Source organism: Sceloporus undulatus, chromosome 2, assembly GCF_019175285.1.
Source record: "Sceloporus undulatus isolate JIND9_A2432 ecotype Alabama chromosome 2, SceUnd_v1.1, whole genome shotgun sequence".
Taxonomy (NCBI): domain Eukaryota; kingdom Metazoa; phylum Chordata; class Lepidosauria; order Squamata; family Phrynosomatidae; genus Sceloporus; species Sceloporus undulatus.
In genome coordinates this window covers 133,120,630-133,147,322 of record NC_056523.1, presented here as the reverse complement: position 1 = coordinate 133,147,322, position 26,693 = coordinate 133,120,630, and the positions used below count along the sequence as shown (strand labels likewise).

The 26,693-nt window shown below is 39.8% G+C and overlaps 1 protein-coding gene across 3 annotated transcripts in view; it reads right to left on the bottom strand.

The window, feature by feature from the left end:
• The window catches only part of LOC121921424 (myosin-1B), a 110,870-nt gene that overhangs the window by 6,992 nt on the left and 77,185 nt on the right, over positions 1-26,693 (bottom strand). Inside the window, exons 1-26 of one of the 3 annotated variants that reach the window (XM_042449514.1) lie at positions 19,545-19,694; positions 14,612-14,639; positions 13,821-13,938; positions 13,643-13,735; positions 13,437-13,500; positions 13,211-13,309; positions 12,996-13,099; positions 12,768-12,906; positions 12,249-12,367; positions 12,010-12,159; positions 11,349-11,519; positions 8,999-9,305; positions 8,805-8,872; positions 8,238-8,325; positions 8,027-8,144; positions 7,193-7,316; positions 6,972-7,108; positions 6,539-6,794; positions 4,551-4,793; positions 4,268-4,444; positions 4,036-4,181; positions 3,844-3,934; positions 3,360-3,749; positions 1,980-2,106; positions 1,420-1,538; positions 588-784 (exon numbers count right to left, since the gene is read on the bottom strand). In XM_042449514.1, coding sequence (XP_042305448.1) covers positions 588-784; positions 1,420-1,538; positions 1,980-2,106; positions 3,360-3,749; positions 3,844-3,934; positions 4,036-4,181; positions 4,268-4,444; positions 4,551-4,793; positions 6,539-6,794; positions 6,972-7,108; positions 7,193-7,316; positions 8,027-8,144; positions 8,238-8,325; positions 8,805-8,872; positions 8,999-9,305; positions 11,349-11,519; positions 12,010-12,159; positions 12,249-12,367; positions 12,768-12,906; positions 12,996-13,099; positions 13,211-13,309; positions 13,437-13,500; positions 13,643-13,735; positions 13,821-13,938; positions 14,612-14,639; positions 19,545-19,554 — 3,683 coding nt within the window. In that variant the 5' untranslated portion in view covers positions 19,555-19,694. Of the gene's footprint in view, positions 1-587; positions 785-1,419; positions 1,539-1,979; positions 2,107-3,359; positions 3,750-3,843; positions 3,935-4,035; positions 4,182-4,267; positions 4,445-4,550; positions 4,794-6,538; positions 6,795-6,971; positions 7,109-7,192; positions 7,317-8,026; positions 8,145-8,237; positions 8,326-8,804; positions 8,873-8,998; positions 9,306-11,348; positions 11,520-12,009; positions 12,160-12,248; positions 12,368-12,767; positions 12,907-12,995; positions 13,100-13,210; positions 13,310-13,436; positions 13,501-13,642; positions 13,736-13,820; positions 13,939-14,611; positions 14,640-19,544; positions 19,695-26,693 lie in introns of those variants that run through there. The other 2 variants (XM_042449512.1, XM_042449511.1) reach the window with 2 other exon arrangements.

Below are 26,693 nucleotides of genomic sequence, written 5' to 3'. Positions count from 1 at the left end.
TGCAAACATGTGAAATAACATCTAAGTTAATGTGCCTCTTCCTGTCAAAAAGGTTATTCCAGGTCAGTAGTGCTGCAAAGTGTAAAGTATGTTGCATGTTGGTCTAGGACTCCAGAAGACCAGGGTTCAAATCCTCACTAAGCTGTGAAAACCCACTAGGTAGCCTTGGGCAAGTCACACTTTCTCAGCTTCAGAAGAATACAATGGCAGGCACCTCTGAACAAATCGTGCCAAGAAAACCCCATGATAAATTCACCTTAGGGTTGCCATAAATCAGAAACGACTTGAAGGTACACAGCAGCAGAAAGTGTTTAAAATCTTGACAGCACATTAATAGGTTTTTATTGGATCATTCCATTTATTTGAAAAGTTTGGAATTGAGTATTGATTCTTACTTGGCTACAGTGACACCAACCATACACAAGAAAGTGGTAACAGCAGGCCTGGTATATTCCCAAATTTGCCATACAGTATATGCAAAAAATCTTGATCAAAAATGGTTTAAGATGAGCAGTAAAAACAACCTGATGAGACAGCTAGACCACCTAGTTAAAATATTTTCTTATGTCCAGTTTGACCCCACATACTTGGCCTCCTCAAGTTCCTCAGTGCGCTGAATGGCATCAGTCTCATATTTGGTCCTCCACTGGGCAACCTCACTGTTTGCCTTGGACATGGCACGTTGGAGTTCAGCCTTGGCTTCCTGCTCCTCTTCAAATTGCTCCCGAAGGAGGTCACAGTCATGGCGAGCAGACTGCAAGCCATGGGCTAGTGCATTCTTAGCCTGGACAAGTGAAAAAATTATTAAATGAGTTGCTGAAATCTTTTTCTGGATTTCAAAACACTCCTCTTGTGATAGTTCCCTTTCCCTGCCTTCCTCATATTCATTTAGGTTTTGCAAATGCCTGATTGTGTTTTTCTCTAATGTAAAAGCGCCTAGTTTTAAACAATATGTGTATCAGTGAAAGCTCAAGCATGCTGTCATAGAAATCAAGATCCAATATGCTCAACAGGGTTTACTTGCTAGTAAATATGTTTTGGATTACAAATAATAAATACGGCTGGCCCTTTGATCTGTAGGGATTCAGTTTTGGCAGATGCTCGTGTCCCATATTATCAGATGGTGGCAACATGAACATGCATGTTTCAGCATGTACGCATTCGCATCAGTGCCATTTGATAATATGGTGTGCGATGACCTGCACGCGAATGATCAGATTTGTGGATCCAAAGAACCAACTGTACTTGAGAAATTTCCCCTTGTACATACATTTACTAACAGCTGATGTGTAGAACAAATAGATCAAGTCTTTTTTCTTGTGGGTTGCTATTTTATAAGAATGTAGACAGATCAGTTTTTTACAACTCCCAATGTTAGCAGTCCAATACTGAAAATACCATCTACAGATCAATGTGCACCTTTATTTCTTCTTCAAGTTGTCTTTTTAATTCTTCAATCTGTTGGGTAAAACCTTGCTTGCTTCTTGAGAGCTGGGAAATCAAAGAATCTTTTTCTTCCACTTGGCGGGAAAGTTCACCTAAGATGTACAAGCAGAACAGAGTAGATTCAATATGACTGAACTAAAAAGGTGGAAGTAAATAGAAGCTGGAGCAGGTGGAAGGTTTCTATTGTTTATTTAAAGTAATATAAACAGCATTTAATTTAATCCAAGATATGGAATCATTTTTTAAAAATAACTTGTTGCTTGTTGCTCAATGCTTTTCTCAAATAGCTCATAAACAGTATTCATTCAAATTTTAATGTTTACTAAAAGAAGAGCTTGCAAATCTCACTAGAGATGGAAATGGCAACCTTTACTTTGAAACAATGCAGCCAGTGCCACTCTTAACTCAATCATTATTTTTAGTCTTCAAATTTTAAATTACAGTAACCAATGTACTGGTCAACTGACATTCCTTCATACAATTATTGGTAACAGATTGGATCAAAAACACTTTTGCTGTACAAGGGTTTTTACCTGTTTCTGTCTGTAAACGAGCCCTTTGAGCAGATAGGTCATTAATTGTCCGTTGATGTTCCTCCTCTTTTGCTTTAACCTCACTGAGTTGATCTTCCAAGGAGCGGGATAATTTCTCAAGAGTTGACTAAAATGAGCAATTAAAAATACATTAAATAGCTTTCAAATTGTGCTGTAAAAATCATGAACATAAAAGTATGCAGCTATTTTTAAAAATACCATAGATAATCAATACATTTATTTAGATGTATGCCAAATACATTCAATTGCAATCAACATAAAGGACTAGACATGTGATAGAACCAAATTGATTCTAGAAACTGATACTTACTTGTCCTGGAAATAACTGACTTTGCAAAGAGATTCAATATGGTAACTCTGCTGTTATGGTAGGTAGTCTAGATTTTTGAAATGTGAACTGACCTAATTCATACTTTCTAGATTACGTTTTATGTGGCACAACAGACAGCTCCTTTACTTCTTTGCAATTTCCTACAAATTATGATACAATTCTATTCAAAAAAGCATACCAAAATACACATTTTAGTATAAAATACATAGAATGTATTTTGTATAGAAAAAATTAAATTAAGAGCGTCCTCCCTTTTAAAAAATACAGTTTGATGCAAAAATTGAATGGACACATTGTAAAGATACATGGACTTGAAACATAGAGAACAATCCATCATAAGCCAAGAAACAATTATTCATTCTATAAGGTTGAAGGAGGGATTGTCCACATGGGCCAAAATGCCAAGGTTCTCTCCAGCCTCACAACTGGGCCTGGTTCTGCCTCTAAAGAGTTTCTAGGAAATTGTGCAGAAAAGCTGGGCTCTTCACACACACACACACACACACACACACGCTTCTTACCTTGCCAGCCACCACTTTCACTCAGAAGTCCACATTGCCACATCTGATGCAGAAACAGGGCACCTGCCTGCACGCACATGGCCAAGGACCCCATTTCCACGTCAGACATGGAGATGGGGGTGGCTTCTGAGTGAAAGTGATGGCGCAGCAAGATAAAGAATGTGTGCAGGTTGGCACAGGGATGGGTGGGTGCCAACCCAGGGACTGACCTGGATGAGCACCAAGGACAGGAAAGCATGGGCTCAGCCATGCTTTCCTGGCTTGTCTGCGCAGTGCTGAAGTCATTTTTGACCATTCAGCCTTCAGTATATTAACACACAGTTGCAAGTGTCAGTAAAGGAATTGGTTTGAACATACAATCTGTATTCATAAGAAAAGGCCTTATGAGTCCAACGAGCAATTAAATATAGTACAAAAACCTCACCTGATCTCTTGAATATACCTGTTACTAAGCCTTACCCCTCAAAGCTGTGTGTTTTTAAATAATTCATACACACACACACACACCTTAGTTTTTGAAACAGATTCCATATTGCTAGCAAGGTCATCAATCTCCATCTTCAGCTCACTCTTTTCCTTCTCCAGCTTTTGCTTGACACGCTGTAGGTTATCGATTTGTTCCCCAAGTTCAGCTGCACTGTCTGCATGCTTCTTGCGGAGGGCGGCTGCAGTAGCTTCATGCTGAAGGGTGGCCTCTTCAAGGTCCCGACGGAGTTTCTGGAATTCTGCCTCGCGTTTCTTGTTCATCTCAATCTGGGCTGCTGTTGCCCCACCAGCCTCTTCCAGGCGCTCACTGATCTCTTCAAGTTCCCTGGAGAGATCACCCCGTTGCTTCTCTGCTTTGGCCCGAGATGCCCGCTCAGCCTCAATCTCTTCCTCCAGCTCTTCAATACGGGCCTAGAGAAAAAGGAGCAACCACACATATTCAAAGCATCATCCCAGGATAATTTATTGTCCCAGGCAAAAGGGAGCCAATGTTGGATTGACTTACCTGTAACTCCTTGATCTTCTTCTGAAGTTGGGAGCCCAAGGCCTGTTCATCTTCAATTTTGCTTTGTAGCTGGCTGATTTCAAAGTCTTTCCTTTTAACAACAAATCGCAAAGTATTAGTCACCAAATTAAGTGTTAAGAGCAATGTCTGGAATAAAGAGCTTCTAAGATGTCATCTACTGAAAAGTCTTACTTCTTAAGCTTTTCATCCATCTGCTGCTTATCATTTTCCAAGTCCATTGTGGATTCCTGGGCCAGTTTCAGATCTCCTTCAAGCTTCCTCTTGGCTCTTTCAAGGTCCATACGGAGCTTCTTCTCTTGCTCCAGAGACCCTTCAAGCTGAAGACAAAAAAGACATAAAGACTCTACCATTATAACACTGTCTTCACCTCAGAGCTGTGTTTCTCCTTGTTAATCATGCTTACATCATCCACTTGCTGTTCCAGCTTGGTTTTTGCTTTGGTCAGAGTATTCACTTTGTCCTCCTCTGCCTGCAGGTCATCCAAGGTCTGTTGGTGGGCCTCTTGGAGGGCTTTCTTCTCTTTAGTAAGTTTGGCAATGTTCTCATCCAAGACTGCCATCTCCTCAGTGAGGTTTTTCACCTGTTAGAGGTAGGGGAAGGAATGATTCAAAATATTAATATTCTCAGCATTGTCAATGCAACATTCTGACTATCTGTCACAGGATCAAGCATATTTGTGTTAGTACCTTGTTTTCTGTGGCATGCTTTTCCTTTTCAACTTTAGCTAGTGTTAGCTCAAGATCATCGATGTCTTTCTTCAGCTCTGAGCATTCATCCTCCAGTTTCCTCTTTTTGGCTGTCAACTCAGCATTCATTTCCTCTTCATCTTCTGCTCTTTCAGTCAGCTCCTTAATTTTAGCTTCCAGCTGGATTTTGGTTTTGATCAGCTGGTCACATCTCTCCTCAGCATCTGCCAAGCCATCAGATTCCTATGAATAGAGAACATTATTTTTTAAAAGTCTGTTTGCTTTCCTTCTCTGTCTTCATGAAATAAAGGAGGTTCTCAGTAAATACTTATAACTCATAGTATAGTCATAGCAATAGTAAGATAATTTTCCTCAGATATGGATTCAAGAACATGCTGGCACACAAGATCTTTTGCGTACATCTATTCACTTTAGCAGAAGGAATTAGTCCATGCACTTTAAAGGATATCCATGTCTCTACTGAACTGAGTGTGAAACAACTCCAAAGGGAGCAGTTCATGTGTCAAGAATGAGCTGTATGATCAGTTTATAGTGTTTTTGTAATTCATAGTTTCATAGATCAATTAAATATGTATTTGATGATTGTTAAGATGCAGAAATAATAAGCTGGACTTTATCATGGGGGGGGGGGGGGGGGGGGAAATCTGCCTCACTTTCACAGAAAACTTCAAGTCATTTAAACTGTTTCATCCAAACTCTTCATTCATACTTTCATAGACAAGGATTATACCTTGCTGCAGATATTACAGTGTGGGTGCCTAACGGACTCCTACAAGGCCTTAGCATCTGTCTAATTAGCACAAAAAGGCTCAAGCCTTTGCATGTTTGTCCCAAGCATTTGTTTCCATATCCAACGAAATTACCAAACATCAAGAAAGCACCCACGGCTGGTATCACCTCCTTCGGCAAAGCCAAGTTCCCTCAGAAATTCACTCAAGGATGGGGAAGGCAAAGGCAATGGTAGTATTTCAGGAGTTCCTATGTTCTGGCAGAGTTTCCTACTAGAGACTGGACTAAGATTTGTAGTAGTAGGTTAGCACCAGCTAGAGTACACCCACCTAATCAATAGCTGAACATAAGTCAACACTTATATGAATCAAATGGATTTTATTGGTCTATTGAAGTAGGAACTAGCAACCAGCGGCAAAATTATGTTCTACAAGCAGGCTGCTGAGGGTTCCAGAAGTGTAATTGCTCCCTCCAAAGGCTATGCCATTGTGGAATGATGGAAGTTGGGGTAGGCTTAATGGAGGAAGGAAGAAACTCTTCTAGAACATGGCCACATAGCCTGAAAAGCCCACAAAAAATATGGATGCTGGCCTTGAAAGCCTTCGACTTCACATAATGGAGGAACTCAGGGCACACTTGGAAATAATCTAGACAATTCTCCAAGGAATAGAAGTGGTGGGGGATTGCTCAAGGGCAGGGGGCAAGGAAGAAAAATGGGGAAGCTGGATGTGGGGAAGTTAAAGAAGAGAAGATGAGTGCCTTGAGGTGGAGTTGGAAAGAGTGAACAAAGGGAAAGAGTTTAGAAGCTGGAGATATCATGGAGAAACAAAAAATTCCAGAGCAAAAATAGAAAATAAGGAATAGGGCATAATGATGTTCATTTCCCCTTTGTCTTCCACCTTGTACTTTATTGTGCACCCCAATCACTGGTAGATGATGGTTCCCATTTCAACAGAACAGTGAATCTGCTTCAAGGTTTAGTCCATACCTAATAGGAGCTAATCAAGGTGCTGAAGTCAAAACTTGGATAACACACTTGCAGTTCAAACTACAACCCAGAGTGGATGAATCACCCTACTGACCTGAAAGTCTCCAACTGCCAGTGCCACAATCATAAAAATGGAACTCTATTTTTCTTGATGCCCATTTAGTCTAAAATATGCGCAGTGAAGAATATCTTTATGAGATGTTGATCAGACCCTGAATGAACAAGACAACAATGTTACAAAAATGCTTACAGACTGGACTTGGAGCTGCAAATCATTCTTCTCTTGCATCAGGGACACCATTTTTTCTTCAAGTTCCTTCCGTTTTGCCTCTGACTTTGCAAGATCTTCCTTTGTTTTCTCAAACTCTTCTTTCATATTGGCCATCTCCTTCTCAGACTCAGCACTCTTCAGCAGAGGCTTTATCTTGAAGTACAGCTTCATCCATGGCCAGTGTTTGACATTCATGAATGAGCGGACATTGTACTGAATAGTGAAGATGGACTCTCTATAAAGAAGACAAAATAAATCTTGAGAATTATTCCAGAATTAACTGAGACACTTGATCTAAGCTTCAGTATTTACCATTTATTAATCTATTATTTCAGTGCTTTGTTGCTGCTATCTAGTGTCTATGGACTGAATAGGTCAGTGAGATCATGATTTATGGGTGGAAACACCCTACCTCCTTTCCATCATTTTCTTGAACTCCACTCTCATCAGGTAGCCACGGCACACAGCTTGGGTGCGTGTGATCAGCTGTGCCAGTTTATCATCTCTCATCTCCTCTAGAGTACCCAGAAGCCCAGCTTTGAAGAACACCTGGAAAAATAAAATGTTGTAAAGTACTGGCCACTCACTCAGCAAATCGAAATGTCACATTATTTTGACAGAAAGTAATTTTACCTTAGTGTGCCCAAATTTATATTGGGTGTGGTCAACATCAATGGACCCAAGAAGCTTCTCAGAAGCCTTCTTGCTATCCATGAACTGCCCCTCTGGGACGGCACTTGCATTTAGAATTCTGTATCTGTTTTGAGAAGGTCACAGTTTTTATTTTGTTAAAGCATGACAAAAAATGGAACAAATGTTCCTCAATGTAATTATTATGGCTTAAAATGAAATTTGAATTTAGCTATACCACCACATGTCCAGGGAATTTGTTGACTCTGAGAGATTAGGGTTTGATTCCCCACTTGGCCATGGAAACCCACTGGGTGACCTTGGACATGTCACACACTCCTAGCCTCAGAGGAAGGTAATGGGCAAACCCCACTCTGGACAAATGTTGCCAAGAAAACCCTGCCAGTATAAATTGGAAATGACTTGAAGGCACACACCAGCAGCAACATCAACAATGTTTGTTGATAGATTTATTAGCAACAGTACCTTACTATTACTATTCTCCCTAGCCCCTCCTGAAGCCCTGGTGTGCTGCTAAAAATTGATGAAATGCAAAAAATCCATAATGGAATACCGTTATGCACCTGATGATTAACTCTGTTATACTTCATCCTATCCGTACTTACTTAAGCACATGTACTATAAACATAGAACTATTCATCCTTTAGTTAGTTCTTAATGGATACATTTTTTTAAAAAAAAACCAGCATTAAGATATTCTAAATACACTAACTATGAGCTACTAATGATTAGCCTTTGTAGAACTGATATCTCGGTAAACATGTATTTTAAAAAATCTCAGAAGCATAAAAAGAGAAAAATATAGGGCCTGCTAACCTTTGTTTGAAGTCACCGTAAATGATCCTGCTAGGGAATCCCTTTCTGCAAATTCGGATACCTTCCAGCACTCCATTACACCTCAGCTGGTGCAACACAAGCTCATGTTCCATGGCACCTTAGAGAATATTAGAATGTAATTAGCACAACAGGATAGAACTCAGAGAACATCACACTTTTTCTTTGATTATAGTATACTAATTTGCCTTACCAGGAGTTTTGGTCTCATTGGGAATGAGACAGCGCACAAAGTGTGGATGGGTGCTCTTCAGATTGCTCATCAGTTTGTTTAAGTTCTCCTGTGGGACCAGAAGGATTTGTTATATCTGTATGTGGATAAAGTGCAGTTCGCATGATTCTATCTACCAAATTATCCAAACCAGTTTTTAAACTAAGTAGTAGATACCCACTTTAAGAAGAAGAAAAAAATTGTAAGAAACATCTGGTCATGTTCACTATTAAGTATATTTCACTTACACATTAAATATATCTCACTCCCATATTAGACCTCTTTGAACAATTACTAACATTTCCAAAATCTTTTTGGATACTGCATTTGAACACACTACCCTTATATCATTGCTTCTGCAGTGTTTATGAAGTTTAATATGAAATAATATAGTGGCATAAGTGAGCAATTGCAGGATACTTTTCTCTGCTTCTACTGGTTTTTTTTAATTGATCTGATTTTGCATTTCTGATATAATTCAGAAAAAGTACTTATTAATTTAAAGCAAGTGTATGGCCACTTCCACAAGTAAAAAGAAACTGTACTTACTCTGAAGAGAGCAGACACAGTCTGGAAAGAGGAACCCTTCTTTTTTCCAGCCTTCTTGCCACCGCCCTCTAAATTAAACATTTAGAAATATAAAATACAAAATAATTAGACATCTTTTGAGCAATTAAATAAAATTATATCATAAAGAACTATCTTCTTTGGAACTATTAAGTTTGTAGCTGTAGAGTCATTACCAGCATCTGCAGGGCGATCGGCAAAGAGTAATGCAAGAGTCTTCATGGATGATTTCTGGTAGAGCTGGATGACAGACTCATTCAGGGGGTCCTTGTTCTTCTCCAGCCAGCCACTGATGTTGTAGTCAACTGTGCCAGCATAGTGCACCAGGGCAAAGTGGGCCTCTGCTTTGCCTTTGCCAGGCTTGGGCTTTTCAAAGTTCTTGCACTTGCCCAAATGCTGGTCATAAAGTTTGTTCTTGAAAGAAGTGTCTGTTGCCTTGGGGAACATACACTCTTCTTCTAGGATGGAGAAAATGCCCATAGGCTGGAGGGAAGCAACAACAGAAGACAAATATAAGATTACTAAATTAGATTAGTCTTGTAGAAAGCTATCATCGGCCCGTTACAGACGGGCCATTTAGTACGGAGTCAGTCCATACTAGGGTTAGGAATGTGCGGTGCTTCCGCACCCCCCCTAACCCTAGTACGTACTGAGTCCATACAAAATGGTGGCGCCCCATCTACATGGGGGCTGCCATGATGACGTCACGACCGCGCCGCCTCTATACTGGGCAGCGCGGACATGACGTCGTCGCTCCACACGTGGATGCTTAGTGCGCCCTTTGCACGGAGCAGGAAGGAGCTCCATTTTGGAGCTCCTTCCTGGTGTGCGGCGCTGCTTTGCGTCGCTGGGCGCAGTTTTCAGACGGCTGCGCCCAGCAACGCAAGGGAGAAAGGGGCCAAGCGGTCCCTTTCTCCTCCTCCCCACCGCCACGGGGTGTCCTTGGGGCTTGAAGCTCCAAGGACACCCCTTTCCAGGCTGCGGGGAAGCGGCCTTTTGCTGCTTCCCCGCGGCCTGGAAAGCGGCGGATTGGGGCCTCAGCAGCTGCCGTTCTGGCCGCTGAGGCCCCGATACCCCAAGGAAAGGGGTGGGTACAGGCCGACGCTTTTCAGCGGTCTGTAACGCACCATGATTATCATCACCATCCTGTTTTTTCCTCAAAACTAAGACACAAAGTGGCTTACAGGTTAAAAGAACAATACATTAAAAACATATAAAAGTGAGAATTAAAATAGAATTAAACTAGTACAGTATAAAACACATCATTATTTTTAAGAAGAAGCCATAACCCTATGTGGAGAGACAGTCACTGAAGGAAGCCAATCAAGATCCAGCTGGCAAAAAAAGGTGGGAGCTGGTTGGATGAGCAGATATAAAAAGGAGGAGGAACAATTGAGAGTGGGAGAGTGTGTTGTGGTCCTGAGGGATTAACAGCCAAGAAAGCTGGTGTGTGTGTGTGACATAAACTGCCTATGGAGCAGTTGGGATTTAGGTTCCCAAATAGGGATGGATAAATTTAAAAAGGACTAAAAAGAAAGTCCTAGGAAACCAGTTTAATAGGCTCTGTGAGTAGTGGTGACCTAGTGAAGCAAAGGCTCAGGTCCACAATAGTTCTGAAGAATTGTGACTTGTGTATAAAGTCTAAGATTCATAGGATTCATACTCCTATTGAATAGATTGTAGAAGAGAGTGTGTCTGTTGAACCTGTTGAGGAAGTGTTTTAAAACTGCCAGGAGGTGCAGTTAGAAATATGAGTTCAGCTGGATGGGATTCAAGACTCCCAGTTCAGTAAAAAGGAACTTCTAGAGGACAAGAGAAGTCCAGTGGTATTAAGGGCATATGTTCTGTGTGAACTAAGTCAGTAAAGAAATGTAAATATATAGGGAGCCCTGTTGGCGCAGTGGTTAAATGCCTGTCCTGCAAGCCACAAGGTTGTGAGTTCGATCCCAGGGGTTTCAGGGGCCACTCAGCCTTGCATCCTTCCGTAGGTTGCTAAAATGAGTACCCAGCTTGTTGGGGGCAATTAGCTTACACATTGTAAACCACTTAGGAAGTGCTTAGTTCACTGATAAGTGGAATAGAAATGTACTTGTTGTTATTATATTGCTATAAATATAGTCAGTGAAAGAAAGTAAATGTAATAAATACTGAAGTAACTTGTATACTTGTATACAAGCTTGAGAACCATCCACAAGGAAAGATACAATCATAGGTTCTCAATGTAAATAAAGTTATTTTCTTGGTGTTCACCAACGAGTGGCCAGAAGTAATTTACAGTTAACAACAAACACACTACCAAGAGTAATAAGAGCAATTAATAATAAAGACACTTCAGTTAGTGAGTGGGTCATCTCCATATCTTACAATAGGCTTAAGAAATGTACATGATCTTGAATATCCTAAGAATAAATGGAATTCATGAAAATATGAAAAACCGTTTTTAGAATTAAAGCTGATCTCAAGTGTGCTCCTAAATCAGTGACTGATTGCAGATACATGTAAGTTAAACAAATGATTTTAAGAGACCTTCTCAATGAGTTCAATGCAGGCAGCCAAGTCCATTCCAAAATCAATGAATTCCCATTCAATTCCTTCTTTCTTGTACTCCTCTTGTTCCAGCACAAACATGTGGTGATTGAAAAACTGTTGCAGTTTTTCATTGGTGAAGTTGATGCAGAGCTGCTCCAGGCTGTTAAACTAAACAATGCAAAAATATTTTTAATGAGACTACAGTGTTTATCAATCCTCTTAACCATACTTTTCTAAAGCTTAGTATTAATTTAAAAAACAACAGCACACATTTCCATCAGTATTAAAGGTCTATGTAAATTTAATAAATGGCTGAATACCTTCCTGGAAAGTATTCCAAGTCCTAAAAGGTCTAGTCAGGTTTACATATATGCTCTTGGTTCACCATTTTCTGTGCTTGCCTTATACTCTGCCCTGTTCCCAGAGATGCCTTGCATTCATAAGCCATGTCCTCTGTGCCAAATCATTTCTACAATTTCCTATCTGTGCCAGATATTTCTGTGTCAATCATCCTTCTCGTCAGCTTGAAAACAATTTCACTTCTTCAGTGCCTTTACATTCAGAACATGGTTGAACTTTACATATTATAACTGCTGAATACTTCTAAAATTCCCACTTCTTGCTTCATACAGTGAGTGCAGAGGCCCCATTTCCTTACATCAAAGATTTCAAAGCCAGCGATATCCAACACTCCTATGAAGTGCTGTCTAGACTGCTTGGTATCCAGCTGCTGGTTGATACGAACAACCATCCACAAGAACATCTTCTCAAAGACAGCTTTAGCCAGAGCACCAACATTGTTGTACACCTACAAAAATGTAATGAGAGAGAGTCTGATCAGCATGCAAATGGAGTAATACTTGTATCCACCACAAACCTTGTATTGAAGATTATTACCTGCTGGACAGTTTGGCCTTTGGTGACAAACTCATTGCCGACCTTGACTCGAGGGTAGCACAGAGCTTTCAGCAGATCAGCTGAATTGAGGTTCATGAGGTAGGCTGCCTTGTCAGCAACTGAAAATAAAGGTGAAAAAATGAAATGTTATATATGTATTATTTATACTGGAAAAAGGTATGTGCAAATAAACAGTACTGATGGAGTGAACAACAACAAAAAAGCATTAAGACAGGTTTTAGAAGGAATAACAACAGAAAAATCATTGTTGCAGAACACTTCCTTCATTTTTTTAAAAAATTGTGATTACCAGGGGAATTATTTACATGTCTGTTCAGAGGCAGGCCCCACTGAGTTAAATGGGACTTATTCCCAGTTTAGTATTGAATGGGACTGTAGCCTTTGGACCTTGTTCTTATGCATTCAACTTCAGCTGTTCAAGTGAAAGTAAGGGGCAGCTGAGGATTAAGCAGCTTTTAAAATCTTTGCTAATATTTCCATTTGAAATTGTGCAAATACCTTCAGTGCCATCTGGCTCAGCCTGCTCCTCACGCTGCTTCTGCTTGAACTTCATGTTCCCGTAGTGCATGACAGCTCCTGTCAGCTTGTAAATGGCTGTCTTTTCATCAGGATTGAAGCCCAAGATGTCAATGGCACTCTGACAATTGAATAAAAATTTTTGAGTGACTATCCTTCATCTTTTCTCACACCTATGGCAAAAAACCTTGAGCTATTCATATTACTTACATCTGTAGCCATCAGCTCTTCTTGATCATCTATGCTAGGAACAGTGATTTCCCCTTGACTCACAAAGTGGAAGTCATAAGGGTTGGTGGTAATGAGAAGCATCTCTGAAATGTAGAAAACCAAGTATGGTCATTTTCCCCTCTCATTCAATATGCAAATAATCCATGACAATTTTTAACAAAAGTTAAGCCTGCTACTCAGGGAAAAGCTCTTACCAATCAATTCTGGCCTCTTGTTGGACATAATCTGATAAAAGATGTGGTAGCTCCTTTCAGCTTTCAGCTGGAAAGTAACCCTGGACTTCTCCAGCAGATCTGGAAAAAAAGAAGAAACAAAAAGAACCAAATAAGAAACTAGTGGGAAAGAAGGATGGAGAGAAGGAAGGAAGGAAGGAAGGAAGGAAGGAAGGAAGGAAGGAAGGAAGGAAGGACGGTCCCTTACATGTCTCAATGTCAGCAGAAGCCAGTTTGCCTGTGGCACCAAAATGAATTCTGATGAATTTACCCTTTAAAAAGAGGAAATTATATGCAATTAAAAATAATAGGAGACCAGTTTGGCATACATTTTCATGGACACTTCAGAGATACTATCTGAGAAAGCATTATACTAAACAAAAATGAATAAAAAATACTGTGTTAAATACTTACGAAACGTGAGGAGTTGTCATTCCTCACAGTTTTGGCATTTCCAAAAGCTTCCAGCAAGGGATTGGCACTGATGATTTGATCTTCAAGAGTGCCCTGCAATGAAAATATCAAATTATCAAAATCAGTCAAACAGAAGTTGTACAAAATGCCATCTCATCCTTGTTCAGAAAAAGCATACCTGTATTTTGCTTTGTGCAACTGGTTCCTCTTTTTTCTTGTCAGCTGTGGCTGCAATTGTTGCAAAGTACTGAATGACACGTTTCGTGTTCACAGTCTTTCCAGCACCAGATTCTCCACTGTTGACAAAAGCATAGAAGTGTGTAAAATTAAAGAGGACTAGCCAATAATGACACATTTTTTCACAGTGAATTAACTAACTAGAAGATAAAATAAATGAGAGATTGAAAATCTCTATATAGAAAAGATTGGCTGGCATCCTAAACTGTAAGCTGAACTTTCGATCTCATAACTGCTGGGGATCCGCAGTTATGGCTGTGGGCAACTGAAACTTACAATTTCATCCTTGCAGTGCCTCAGTTAAAGATCTTTTGAGACATTATAGATTGGGAAACTAAAAATGATGTCTACAGCCCTCTCCTGATTTTGGGTGGCTAGAAACAAGCAGACAGGACCCTGAGGGATATCTCCATCTGAATGTTGTTCCCAAAGTGTCTTGTAGCCAAGAGAACACTTCAGACATAATTTCCCAGTGCTCTCATCAATAGTGCCTCAGAAACTCTTTGACTGGGGAACTGCCAAGTCCAAAAAGTATGTGTTGGGTAGCTGACATCATTACACATAACTATGATGACAGAGTTCCATCATTGTAGCTATGTCTGATGATGCAGAATCTTGACCATTGTCTATCAAAATGTATGCAAAATAGCAAGGTAACAGGAGCTATTTCATGGTGAAAAGCTGTATGATACAACAAATCCAACACAGATCCCAATAAAGAAATAAACTTACGTGATCAGGATTGACTGATTCTCACGATCTGGAAAGACATGTAATTAAGGAGTCTTATTAGGATACTATGACTATACTTCTTTGTGAACTTACTTGTAACAGAGTCACATTGAATTCACTGGGATTTGGTTCTGAGTACATATGCTTAAGATTTTTTTATTATGACTTTGATGTAGACATGATATAATAATCACCAAGTACTTAAGATAAAGCCAAGATTGTGTGTATGGTTTGTTACCATAGAAGTGCTAAACAATAGTACTGAATTTTATGAAACACGTACAATTCCGATACTTAGGAATCTTTTATTATTTATGTCAGTTTCTTTTTGAACACCTATATAGCCCTTAATGCCTGCAAAGGCTGCATGTTGACAATTCTTGATGAAAAATCAAAAGCAAGGGTAAGTTGAATTCCAGTGATCTGCATAGTTCTTTTTTACCTCTTTACTATTGCCAAAACTGGAATAAATTATGCAAAACAAAAAATAACTTTGTTTAATTTGCATATTTTATAAAGTCTGCAGAGTTTAATGCAGAGATTGGATTGTTGACTCAGAATTTTTCACGTAAAGTGACATACTATCTGATAAAATCTAGTGCGCGCGCCTACACACACACACACACACACACACATATATCCTACCCTATATCAAAAAATGTCAGGGTGACATACAGGTAAAATCAATACTTACACATTAAAGGAATTTTGAATAAAAATAATTTAAATAGACTAAAAACATATTAAACAGATGAAGCAAGTTTAAAAGATTTTAAAAGTTTTAAAACCCTGCATAAAATTTGAAGTAAGTTAGTGAGACCCAAAATCTTTAATGAATAGCCATGCTTTTACTTTAAAAGAAACCAGCATTGGTGCCAATCAGGCTTCCAAGGGAATGACATTCCCTCGTTGGAGTATCATACCGAAGAAGACCCTTTCCCATTTCCTCAAACAGTGTATTGACCTCAATCATGGGACACAGAGGAGCCCCCAGCCCAGCAGACCTTCATCTTTAGGCAGTCTTCCCAAGCATTCAGGCTTTAGATGTCAGTGATTCAGACATCTATCATTATCTGAACTGAGCTAAGTTTTTAACGAAAAATGTATAAGAAATGGAAAAATGGGAAATCACCAAAGAGGAATTCAAAAAATAGCAAGCATGTAGGGGTAAAGTCAGAAAAGCTAAAGCGCAGAATGAACTCAACTGTGAGAGGTTAAGAACAATAAAAAGGGCTTTTTTGGATATGTCCGCACAAAAGGAAGAAGAAGGAACGGTAGGGCCACTGCGTGGAGAAGATGGAAAATGCTAACAGAAGACAGAAAAAGCAGAATTACTCAACACCTTCTTTGCCTCAGTCTTCTCGAAAAGGCAAAGGGTGCTCAACCTGAAGATAATGGAGCAGAGGACAGGATAGGGGCATTTCAGTACAGAATAAGTAAAGAGATAGTAGAGGAAAACCTTTTAATCTAATAAATTTAATCTCCGGGACCAGATGACTCATCCAAGGTATTAAAAGAACTGGCAAGTAATCGGAGCCATTGAATAATCTTTGAAAACTCCTGGAAACAGGAGAGATCCAGCAGGTGGAGGAGGGCAAAGTTGTCCCCATCTTCAAAAAGGGGAAAAAAGAGGATCCAAACATTATCGTCCAGTTGTCTGACATCAGTACTAGGAAAGATTCGAGCAGATCATTAAACAGAGAGTCTGTGAACATTCAGAAGGCAATGCCATAATCACAAAACGTCAACAGGGTTTCAGAGAAACAAGTCTGCCAGACAAACCTGATCTCTTTCTTTGATAAAATTACAGCTTGGTAGATGAAGGGAACGCTGTGGATATGTATATCTTGATTCATAAGGCCTTGACAAAGTTCCCATGACATTCTTGAACAGCTTTAAAATGTGGTAGACAAGGCAACTGTTACATGGATCTAATTGGTTGACGGCCGAACCCAAAGGGTGCTAACAATGGCTCCTTTTCATCCTGGAGAAAGTGACCAGTGGGGTCCCACAGGGTCTGTCCTGGGCCCAGTGCTATTCAACATCTTTATCAGTGACTTGGATGACAGATTGGAAGCCTTCTTATCAAATTTGCAGATGCACCAAATTAGGAGGAGTAACTAACACTCAGAGGACAAGATCAACATTCAAGATGACCTGAATAACTAGAAAGTTGGGCCACAGCTAACAAATGAACTTCAACAGGGAGAAATGCAAGGTACTGCACTTAGGGCGGAAAAATAAAATGCACAGATATAGGATGGGGACACATGGCTGAACGGACTATGTGTGAAAGGATCTGGAGTCCAAGTAGACCACAAGCTGAACATGAGTGAACAGTTGTGATGCGGCAGCTAAAAAGGCCCAATGCAATTTTAGCTGCATAGTAAGGTATCTATCTAGATCAAGGGAGTAATAGTGCCCCATCGCTGGCCATATGTGTTCCAGTTCTGGGGCCACAATTCAAAAAGATGTTGAAACTGGAAGTGTCAATGAGCAATGAGGGCAGTAAATGGTGAAGGTCTAGAAACCATGTCCTATGAGGAACGACTTAAGGAGCTGGGGATGTTTTAGCCTGGGAAGAAGGTTAAGAGATGATATGATAGCCCTGTTTAAATACTTGAAGGGATGCCATACTGAGGAGGGAGCTGACTTGTTATCACTTGCTCCAGAGACTAGGACCTGGCAATGGTTGCAAGCTACAAGAAAGAATTCACCTCAACATTAGGAAGAACTTCCTGACAGTAAGGCTGTCGGACAGTGGAACAAATTCCCTCCGAGTGTAGTGGAGTCTCCTTCCTTGGAGGTCTTTAAACAGAGGCTAGATGGCCATCTGTGAGGATGATTTGATTTGGATTTCCTGCATGGCAGGGGGTTGGACGGATGGCCCTTGCGGTCTCTTCCAACTCTATGATTCTATGATTCTATGAACAGTTGACCACTGCAGCTTCTGAGTCATTTTCAAACACACATAGAGCTCATTACAGTGGTCTAATCAGTGGTTACCAGTACATGAACTAAAGGCTGTAGTTGTTGTATGGTCAAAGTGCCAAACACTCTGAACCAGAGAGTCCAGCCTTCAGTAAGAAAAATGGATCCAGGAGTACTCCCAAGCACTTGCTCTTCAGGGAGACTATAGCCCATCTAGGACAGGCTGGATCCACAGAACATCCACTTATCAAGTCTACTTTATGGCCCTCATCCAGCCCATTATAGAGTCCAGTACTGCAGAGTCCCTGCAAATTCCAATGACAAGGAGAGACAGAAACTCTAAAAGACCTAACCCAGCAGCTTCATACAGATATTGAATTGCATGGGGGATAAGTTGGAACCTTGAAGTACCTCACAGCTAATAGCCATGGACTGAAATGAAAACCCCTGATACTGCTCTGGAACCTGTCCCATAGATAGTGGAACTACTGTAAGACAGTGTCTCCTATTTCCATCCCACTGTGTGTATTTGTTCTGTCTCTCTCTATTACCACCCACACACACACATTTTATAAAATACATTTTCCGTTAAACAGTACAGGACACTCCACAACCAATTTAAGTACAAATGAACCGTAGCTCTCGAATTGAGAGCCAATTCATCTTTCTTTTCTTTTTGCCAGAAAAATAGTCACCAGGGGCATCTAGGAGTTCAAGGATGACCAAAAAAAAAAGAAAAAGAAGAAAAGGTCTTTGAGTAACAGCATACTGTCCCCGCCCATTCCTGTAGTAAATGCAGAATGGGGACAGCAAACAAGACTCATCATGTGAACTTATGTGTTGTAACAGATTGTGAATGAAAAGTAATTTTTCACTGTAATAAAGGACAGACAAAGCAATCTTGAACCTCAGAACTAGTTTACTGGAGCAGGCGAGGATTATTTGAATGTGTTTCTCCAGTATAGAGACCCACACTATGCCGAGAGAAGCTCCACAGTGACAGACATGAAGCTACAACCAGAAGGCTTCCGCCATTACTAGAATATAGAAGGCCCTGAAGGTGAGGAGGAGGTGAACTTTGATCCAGTTGGTCCAAGTCCCTGTGAGAACCCCAGGATCACACTGGTCACTCGCTATGTGTTGAGCTGGTTAGGCAGTTTCATAACTTACTAGAAGGGGAAAGTGCATTGGCGAGAAACACTAGGGAAGAAAAGTGGGAAACCCTTCTTCTCTGAAGGGTGGAGCCAGCATGGCTCAGTGCAGAAGAGGTCATACTGAGTGCGCCTTACATTCTGGAATTTAGCGCCACTTTCATATCCTATATTAAGTCTGCAAAAGCATTTTATGTATTTTACTGGTATGGAGAAAAGGAAGGTGAACTGGCAAATTTTAGGAACTATTAGATAAAGCAACATGTTTCTTCATGTACCTTAGGAAAATTATACTGCTTGTGTGAATTAAAAAATGTAATGTGTGAATAGATGCTGGGCCATAAGGACTGGACTGAATTTTATTTTTTGTAGCAAAATCTATGTGTATAATACCTTTTATCAATGGGGAGCATGTGGCCACCATTTTTTTTTAACTGCCTCTAATGTGACTTTTGCAGGAAAAAAAGATAAATTTACATGGATGTGCTAACTGTAAATAACTCTCTCATGGATTTTACCTCAAGTATCAATTTAAAAGCACACAAATGGGAAAAATGCTCATATTAATTGACATTGACAAATGGAAGCAATGACAAGTAGTCTTGTTTGTTTTTGTTTTTTCCCTTCACAGCTGACTCCCCATATTTTGGTGAAGTAGAGTCAGCTTCAACCTACGAGCAAGAATTAAGCTGCAAGTGAATTGGCAAGGTTAGGAATTTCTTATTTATTTTGAGACTGCTCTCTAATGCTGATCAATTACTTGCTATCTAGTCTGGGTTTCATTTCCTACGCAGGTTTTTGAGCTTCTCCTAGGATTATGTTAATTCTCTCAAATCCAACCTTTTACTCACCAGTTAACATGAACTGATACGCATTTTCAGGATGGAGAAGATGTGGGGAGGAGCCTCTTGACGCTTCTTGCCCCTGTATGCATTTACCACCTCTGGGTTGTACACTGGCAGCCACTTGTAGGGATTGACAGTGACACAGAAGAGCCCAGAGTAGGCTGTAAGAAGAAAGAGGTACTTAATTTTTCTGTCAACAAAGTTGAAGCACAGCAAGGATTTATAGGATCAAAGCACTGTCACTTTTTGATTAGTAAAGATGGTAAAGCCTTCCCCGGCATTGCTATTGTCGCTTACTATTGATGTTCTTTTGGTGCCTTTATCAAACCTTTCCTGTATTGCTATGTATTGTATATGCATTATCCTACTTGAGAGTATGTATTTTCCCTGGAAAATGATTAACCATCCATTATGAAGCCCAGCCTCCCTCAGTCCATCTGCCTTGGTCCAGGCCTCAGAGGTAGAGAGAACTGCTGGACCTCTTACCCTTTCCCTCCACCACTCCCTCTCCTTCTGTGTCATGTCTTTTTAAATTGAACCCGAGGGCAGGGATCCATCTAACTAAAAAGATTGCATGTACAGCGCTGTGAAATTTACAGTGCTTCATAAATAAAGGTTATAATAATAATAATAATAAATAATAATAATGGTAATGTTACAGCCACCACCCTCGGCTAACCTGTTCTATTGATCATGCTGCAACTATATTACTGACAGGAGTCAGGGCTGTAGATGGGAGGAATGGATTTTCCAAGTAACAAGCATACTGGTTTAAGCTATCTCTGTGGTATGCAAAGTATTTTGGGGTAGTTTGGTTTTGGATAGGTAATAATACCTGTTAGATTAAGAAAATACCCAGTCTAAGGAGTTTATCACTCACCTTTTTAAAGCAATTCAAGCCTCCTGGGCTGGAGCCAGGATGTGGGATGAAGGTGGGGATTATTGCTCACTAAATCGCTGCCAAACCACCGGCTGCCATCAGCCTGGGTCCAAGCCGGGTCCCAGCCACACTCCACCAGCACTTTCTAGAAGATGGAAAGGTTCCGACTTCTAAAAAATGCTGGCAGAGCACCACTGGGATCTGGTTTGAACCCAGTCTGATGGTGGCTGGCAATTTAGTGAGTGATAGTCCCCGCCTTCATCCCACATCCTGGCTCCAGCCTAGGAGGCTTGAACTGGTTTAAAAAGGTGAGTGATAAAAGTGGAAACAGGAACTCCTAGAACTGTCTTCTTGATAAGTATAAACGCAATTGCTGGCAGTTTAGACTGGGTACATACATATAGGGCAGTGGTTCCCAAATTTTGATCCAGATGTTTTGGACTTCAGCTCCCAGAATTCCTGACTGTTGACCAAGATGTCTGTGGCATCTGGGAATTGATGTCTAAACAACTTGAAGGTTGTTTTGAAAACCATTGCTATAGAAGAACCTTATTTCATAAGTACGTAGTTTACCAGTACATTACTGTCTAATTCCTATTGCTGATTCACTCAGTAACATAAAGTGTTTTTAATCACAAAATACAAGATGTTGATATTTTAAAACTTAGTTCTATAAAAGGGAAGACAAATGTTAATTCAGAATATATTTACATAGATCATCCAGGCTGCATAACGCTCTTTGAGGTTATACAGGACAGCAGGTTCATGGAGATGGGTCATCATGGCCATGTCCTCAATTTTGTCATATTTGGGAGGGTTCATGGAGAAGATTTGGTCTTCTTTAACTGTTACAGACTAGTAAATAAAGAACAGAGCCAGTTATATCTTCTTAGAAAGTAGAGAGGTAACAACAACAACAACAACAACAACAATAATAATAATAATAATGTATTTATTGTATTTTACTCACTTCTCCTTTTTCAGTCTTGACTGTGACCTTCCCTCCTTCCCTGCTCTGGACAGAGCCTTTGACATAGGACTCCTTAGGATCCACTACAAAAACTGAGTTCTTGGCATCAAAGGGCTTGTTTTGGGCTTCAATTCTCTCTTTTTCTGGTTTTCGGAGATAAGGAGCAGCTGGCCCAAAGATAGCCATCTCAGCATCAGACGACATGGCTGCAATTTATAGTGTGCAACTCAGCCAATAAAAATCTGAATCAAAAAGAATGAATCATTTTGTGAAAATGTGGAAATACTTCCTATGGTATTTAAGCGAGTACTTTTTTGAAAGCTTGCAGTTTCATCTGGAACTAAATTATTGTTTTGCATGTAAAAGCTCACATAGCTTGCACATGCACATTCTGAATTCTAGATACTAGATTAGTTCATTTCCATGGGATTTGTTTCATATTCCATGATACTGGATAATATAAACTGCTAATGCCCAAAGAGCCATCAGGGCTAAACCATCATTTTAATTTGGGGGAGGGGCTAATTTTTAATTTCTTGCAAGCTGTGCTGAGAATTACTGTTGCAACTGAAGAGCAGAATATGAATTGTCTTCATAAATAAATAAAATAAACTTACACTGACAGATTTAAATGGGGAAATATTTTCTGTGCTCAGTAAAGGAAAGGAGTTGAAACTAGGCCATTCTGCTTAAAGAGTCAAGCAAATTATCCTTCTGAGCATAGTAGTTAGAAAATAATATTTGATTAATTTTATTAAAGATATAATAAATGTCTTACTTGTAAATATTTCAGTTTTATTTTTATCTCCTATATTTGAAATTAATCAGATAATTTATTTTTATTATTATTTATTTTAATTTAATTATCATTTTCGTTTAAAGTAATGCTTGATACGATGTTGGCTATGGGTCTGTCCCATAAAGCATCTTTGTGGATTTGACCCATCCATTTCTGCTGCTTCAGACATTCTGTTAAGAAGGGCTGGGCTAGAAAGGGTATCAGTATCATCAGAAGCGCTATCTTAATTCCTTTCTCCTGCTAGTAAAAATTCTGATATAGCCTCACAGAGTCCATGAATGTCAGGATGAAGCAATATGCTGATCGACTGATTGAAATTTCATGCCACTTGTGGGAATCAGTTCACAAACAGTAAAACAAAATTAGCTAAAATCACGACAATAAAGTTAAAACACAATTGAAAGATCTCCATTTTAAAATCACAAATTGAACAGCATAAAATCATCGAAAAACGCACAACAGTTAAAACTAGACTATTCATCCACCCCCATAAAAATGCTCATGGAAGCCATTAAAGCCTCACTTGAAAGCCTGATGGTGAAAAGTGGGCAGAGAGGGGGCCAGGCTAGCTTCCCATGGTAGGGAATTCCACTGTGGGAGCAGTCACTGAGCAGGCTCTCTCCTGTGTCCCCATCAAATGGATGCGTGAGGGTAACAGGAGTGAAAGAAAGCCTTCCTCTGATGTTCATATAGGGAGATAAGAGTCTTTCATGTGGAGCTTTATAGGCTATGATCTGTAGTTTTGTTTCAACAAGGGAGTTATATGCTTTGAAGCTAATCAGATAACACTATTTCAATTTAAGGTTATAATCAATATGATGTTGGTTGTAAGTCTGTTCCGTAGGTTTTTGAACAGTTTCCAATGGTAGCTCTGTGTATTGTGTGTTACAAAAATCCAAACCGAATATAATCAAGGTATGTATTACCATAGCCAGATCTGAGTTCTCAAGGAAGGGGTGCAGCTGGAGCACTAGACTTAACTGTACAAATGTGCTCCAAGACACGCTGAAATCTGGACATCCAAGGTTTTGGATTATGTCCAGGAGTACATCCAAGTTGCAAACTTGAGATTTAACGGGAGTGTAACCCCATACAGCACAGGCTGAATCCCTGTTGCCTGAGCTGCCTACTGAGCTGCATGCAGATGCCTCTCTAGTGTGCATCTGGCTATCCCCAGGGATTTAGAAAATCAGGATCTTACCTTGGGTGTTATCAGATGAATAATAAAGCAGGGTCAAGCTGGCCAATACTGCAAAATAAAAATGACAGATCCTTTACCAGAGCAATAAATGACAGAGTAGAAATGGATGAAGGTAGATTTTAAATCCTTATTGACATAAGCAGTCCCTGCTCAGAAGTACACAAGGCAGCAGGAATGCACTGGGGTGAGAACTATTAAGATCCAATTCCTTTGAAACACAAGCTCCTCACACGCTTACCTTTAGGCTGTTGGTGCAAGGACATAAGAGGCTGGACACGAGGCTACTTATATAGGGAGTGATTTGCATACACAGCATCCGCCCCTTCTTCCTTAGGTCAAAACCCTTTTGGCAATCTTAACTCCTAGCAGGATTCCCATTCATATTTGACGTGAATAGATATAATTAGACAGATCAGCTCCATGAATCAATCTATTTATAGCTTGACAAGAGGAGGGGACAGTGGGCGACAGCCTATATATTGTGCCTGGAGAAGAGAGATTAAACAAGAATTCCTGTTTATAAAACAAGAGGCTGGATTAAAAAATTGAAGAAGCGGGATAAACGTTTTCCTGCTCTTGTAAGAGAAATCTTGAGGACCAAGAAAGCTAATTAAAAGAGCACACCAGAGCTGGATTGAAATATCTTAGGGACAGGGCTAGCACAGATCAACCACCTTGAGAAATGAGGAAGGAGGGGGCTGTAAAGAACCTACATCTTTTAGGTGTAACAGTTTGTGGAGCTCTAGCAGTGAGAAAACAAAGGAGTTATGAAAGGTATGGATAAGAGAAGTACTGGGTTAAGCAAGTCTAGAGCAGTTAACATAGTGACAGATTGTTCAATCACTACTCCACTGTTAAGATCATTGGGTATAATAAACACTGTGTGAAAGCATGTGGAAATGGTGAAAGGAATGCCAGAAAAAGCATGCCAGGGAGCATGTGCTGACTGCTGAATAAGTACAAAAAATCCCTTACATTGTTAGGATTACAGAAGAGACAAATATATGTATTTTATGCTATTATGGGAGTGCATGTCAGTGTTCAAGGAAAATATATATCATTAATGTGATAGAATGAATGGTTTTATTGGGGAAAGGAGAAACCAAGTAGGCTGGTGAGTGTGTAGTAGAGCTAATATTTGTAACTGTTTGAAATCTCCTTAACTACCAATTTGAAACAATTTCAAAGTTTCAAATCTTGAATATTCTATTGAATATTACATTGAATTTTACACTGCATGTGCATTTCAAATTAATGTTGACACTGGACTTGCTAGTATCTGCCACTTAGGCAGCAGCACAAGACTAACTCATAAGCTCCAGCTGTTTAACAATATGAAATGATACCATGGCATGCCATCTGTCAAGTGTTGTCAGATGCTAATACTATTACATGGCAACCACCACATACAGATTTTAAATGCTAGCTTGTCAGGTTGAAATCATTATCATTATCATCGCCGTCGTCATCAACATCATCATCATCATCTATCAAATACAATGAATCTGCAAATCTATGGTCTCTGGAATAGCATAGAGGCCATACAATTTTTTCTCCATCTCCTCTACCCTGAAGCAGACTGGTTGGGAGGAGCAGAATATTGCAAACCTTGTCCATGAAGCTGCAGAAAAGACCACAGGCAATGTTTTTCTGGCATCAGAACTCGTAATGTTGGAGAATAGCAGAGAAGATATTTGTTGGGTGTATCAGGAGAGATTGTGTTACCTGTGAGATCCAGAGACCTTCCATGCCACCAAAATGCCCTCACAGTTCTATCTGAATGCTGCAGCTTGCATAATTCATTTCCAATCAATTGAAAGCAATAATATGAGAAGGAATTTCTTTTTAAAAGTGGTCCAAACCAGTTAAATAAAAAGGAAAAAAATCTTACCGTCTGTCCTGTTGGCTCAACCACACAGGTCATTGGAAAATGTGGTTCCTTCTTTCCCTTCCCTGTAAAGATGCAGTCCTTGTGTGGAGCCTATTGAAATCAATGGGTTTCTAAGTTAAAACAGGTAGAACCAGGCAAGATATGCCATTGCACACCAACTATCAAACATTACATCCTACATCTCATTTCTCAAATGATTTCAGATGAAGGTAGCCTTGCATACAAGTTATTAAGGGCTATCACATATTAAGCAGCATTATATGTCAACTTTCAAATATTGTAAAATATCAAATACAGCGGACAGGGTTCTACAAACTGTGCAGCAAAAAAATTATTTCTACCAACCAGTGAGTGTAAAAAAGCTTAAAAATACTTGCAAATATTCAATTATATTTCTTACAAACAGATATATTTCTGGCAGCTAGCAAGTAAATAGTAAAGATACTGAAACTGATTAAACTTGCATCTGAAGAAGTAGGTTCAAGTCTATGAAAGCTCATGCTACTAGCTTTTTTTCCCCAATTAGTCTCAAAGATGCTACAGTATGCCCTCTGCATACTGGTTTTTCAGACTAACACAACTATGTCTTTGAATAATGAAACTGAAAAGAATGTACTTTGTGACATCAAGCAGATTAGCATAACAAACAACATAGTAATATGTACAGAATCTAGTTCAAGGCAAAGCAGTCTTTTCATCCGCAGCTGTCATGCTAGCCTTATTATGGAACAGATTGAAAGAACAATTCTAGACACCAGAGACCATGTTCCACACTTCAGAAGCATCATATAGCTGCTGAGGCCTCTTCCCTGGCTTTGGGAATGGTACGGATTGTGATCAATCATACTGGAAGTAACTCACTGGCTGTGCAAGACACTATCAAGCATAGCACCCTCTGCCAAGAGCACACAAAAGGTCTGAGAATTCTTGTCTTTCTTCTCCTAAAGTGATGCCTTTTCAGTCAAGTAGCTGCTTATACACTGCCAAAAGAGGGAGAGAGAGAGACAGATAAGACCCTGATTTGCATTAAAAAGGATGTGCACAGATACATGCATAGAAATAATTACTCAAATTTAAATCTAAATAAAGTATTTCTCAATATATTTTCATCTTCAGTACTGAATGTACAAAATGAAATGAAATTCTGAAACATCTGCACTAGCCAAATGCAATCAGTACTGTATATAGCTTTTACTGGTGGCTTCCATGTAAGCATGGTAATGAAAATACTTTGGAGTTTGGCCATACTGTAAAGGAATTATTCAACACTACCCTCCAAGTTGGTTCAGCACCTTAGAGAGTTCTCATAAAAACCAGAGATATACCATCCTAGTGACATGGGTCTAATCTGCACTGCAGAAATCATGCAGTTTGACTTTGCTTTAACTGCCATGGCTCAGTGCTATGGAATCTT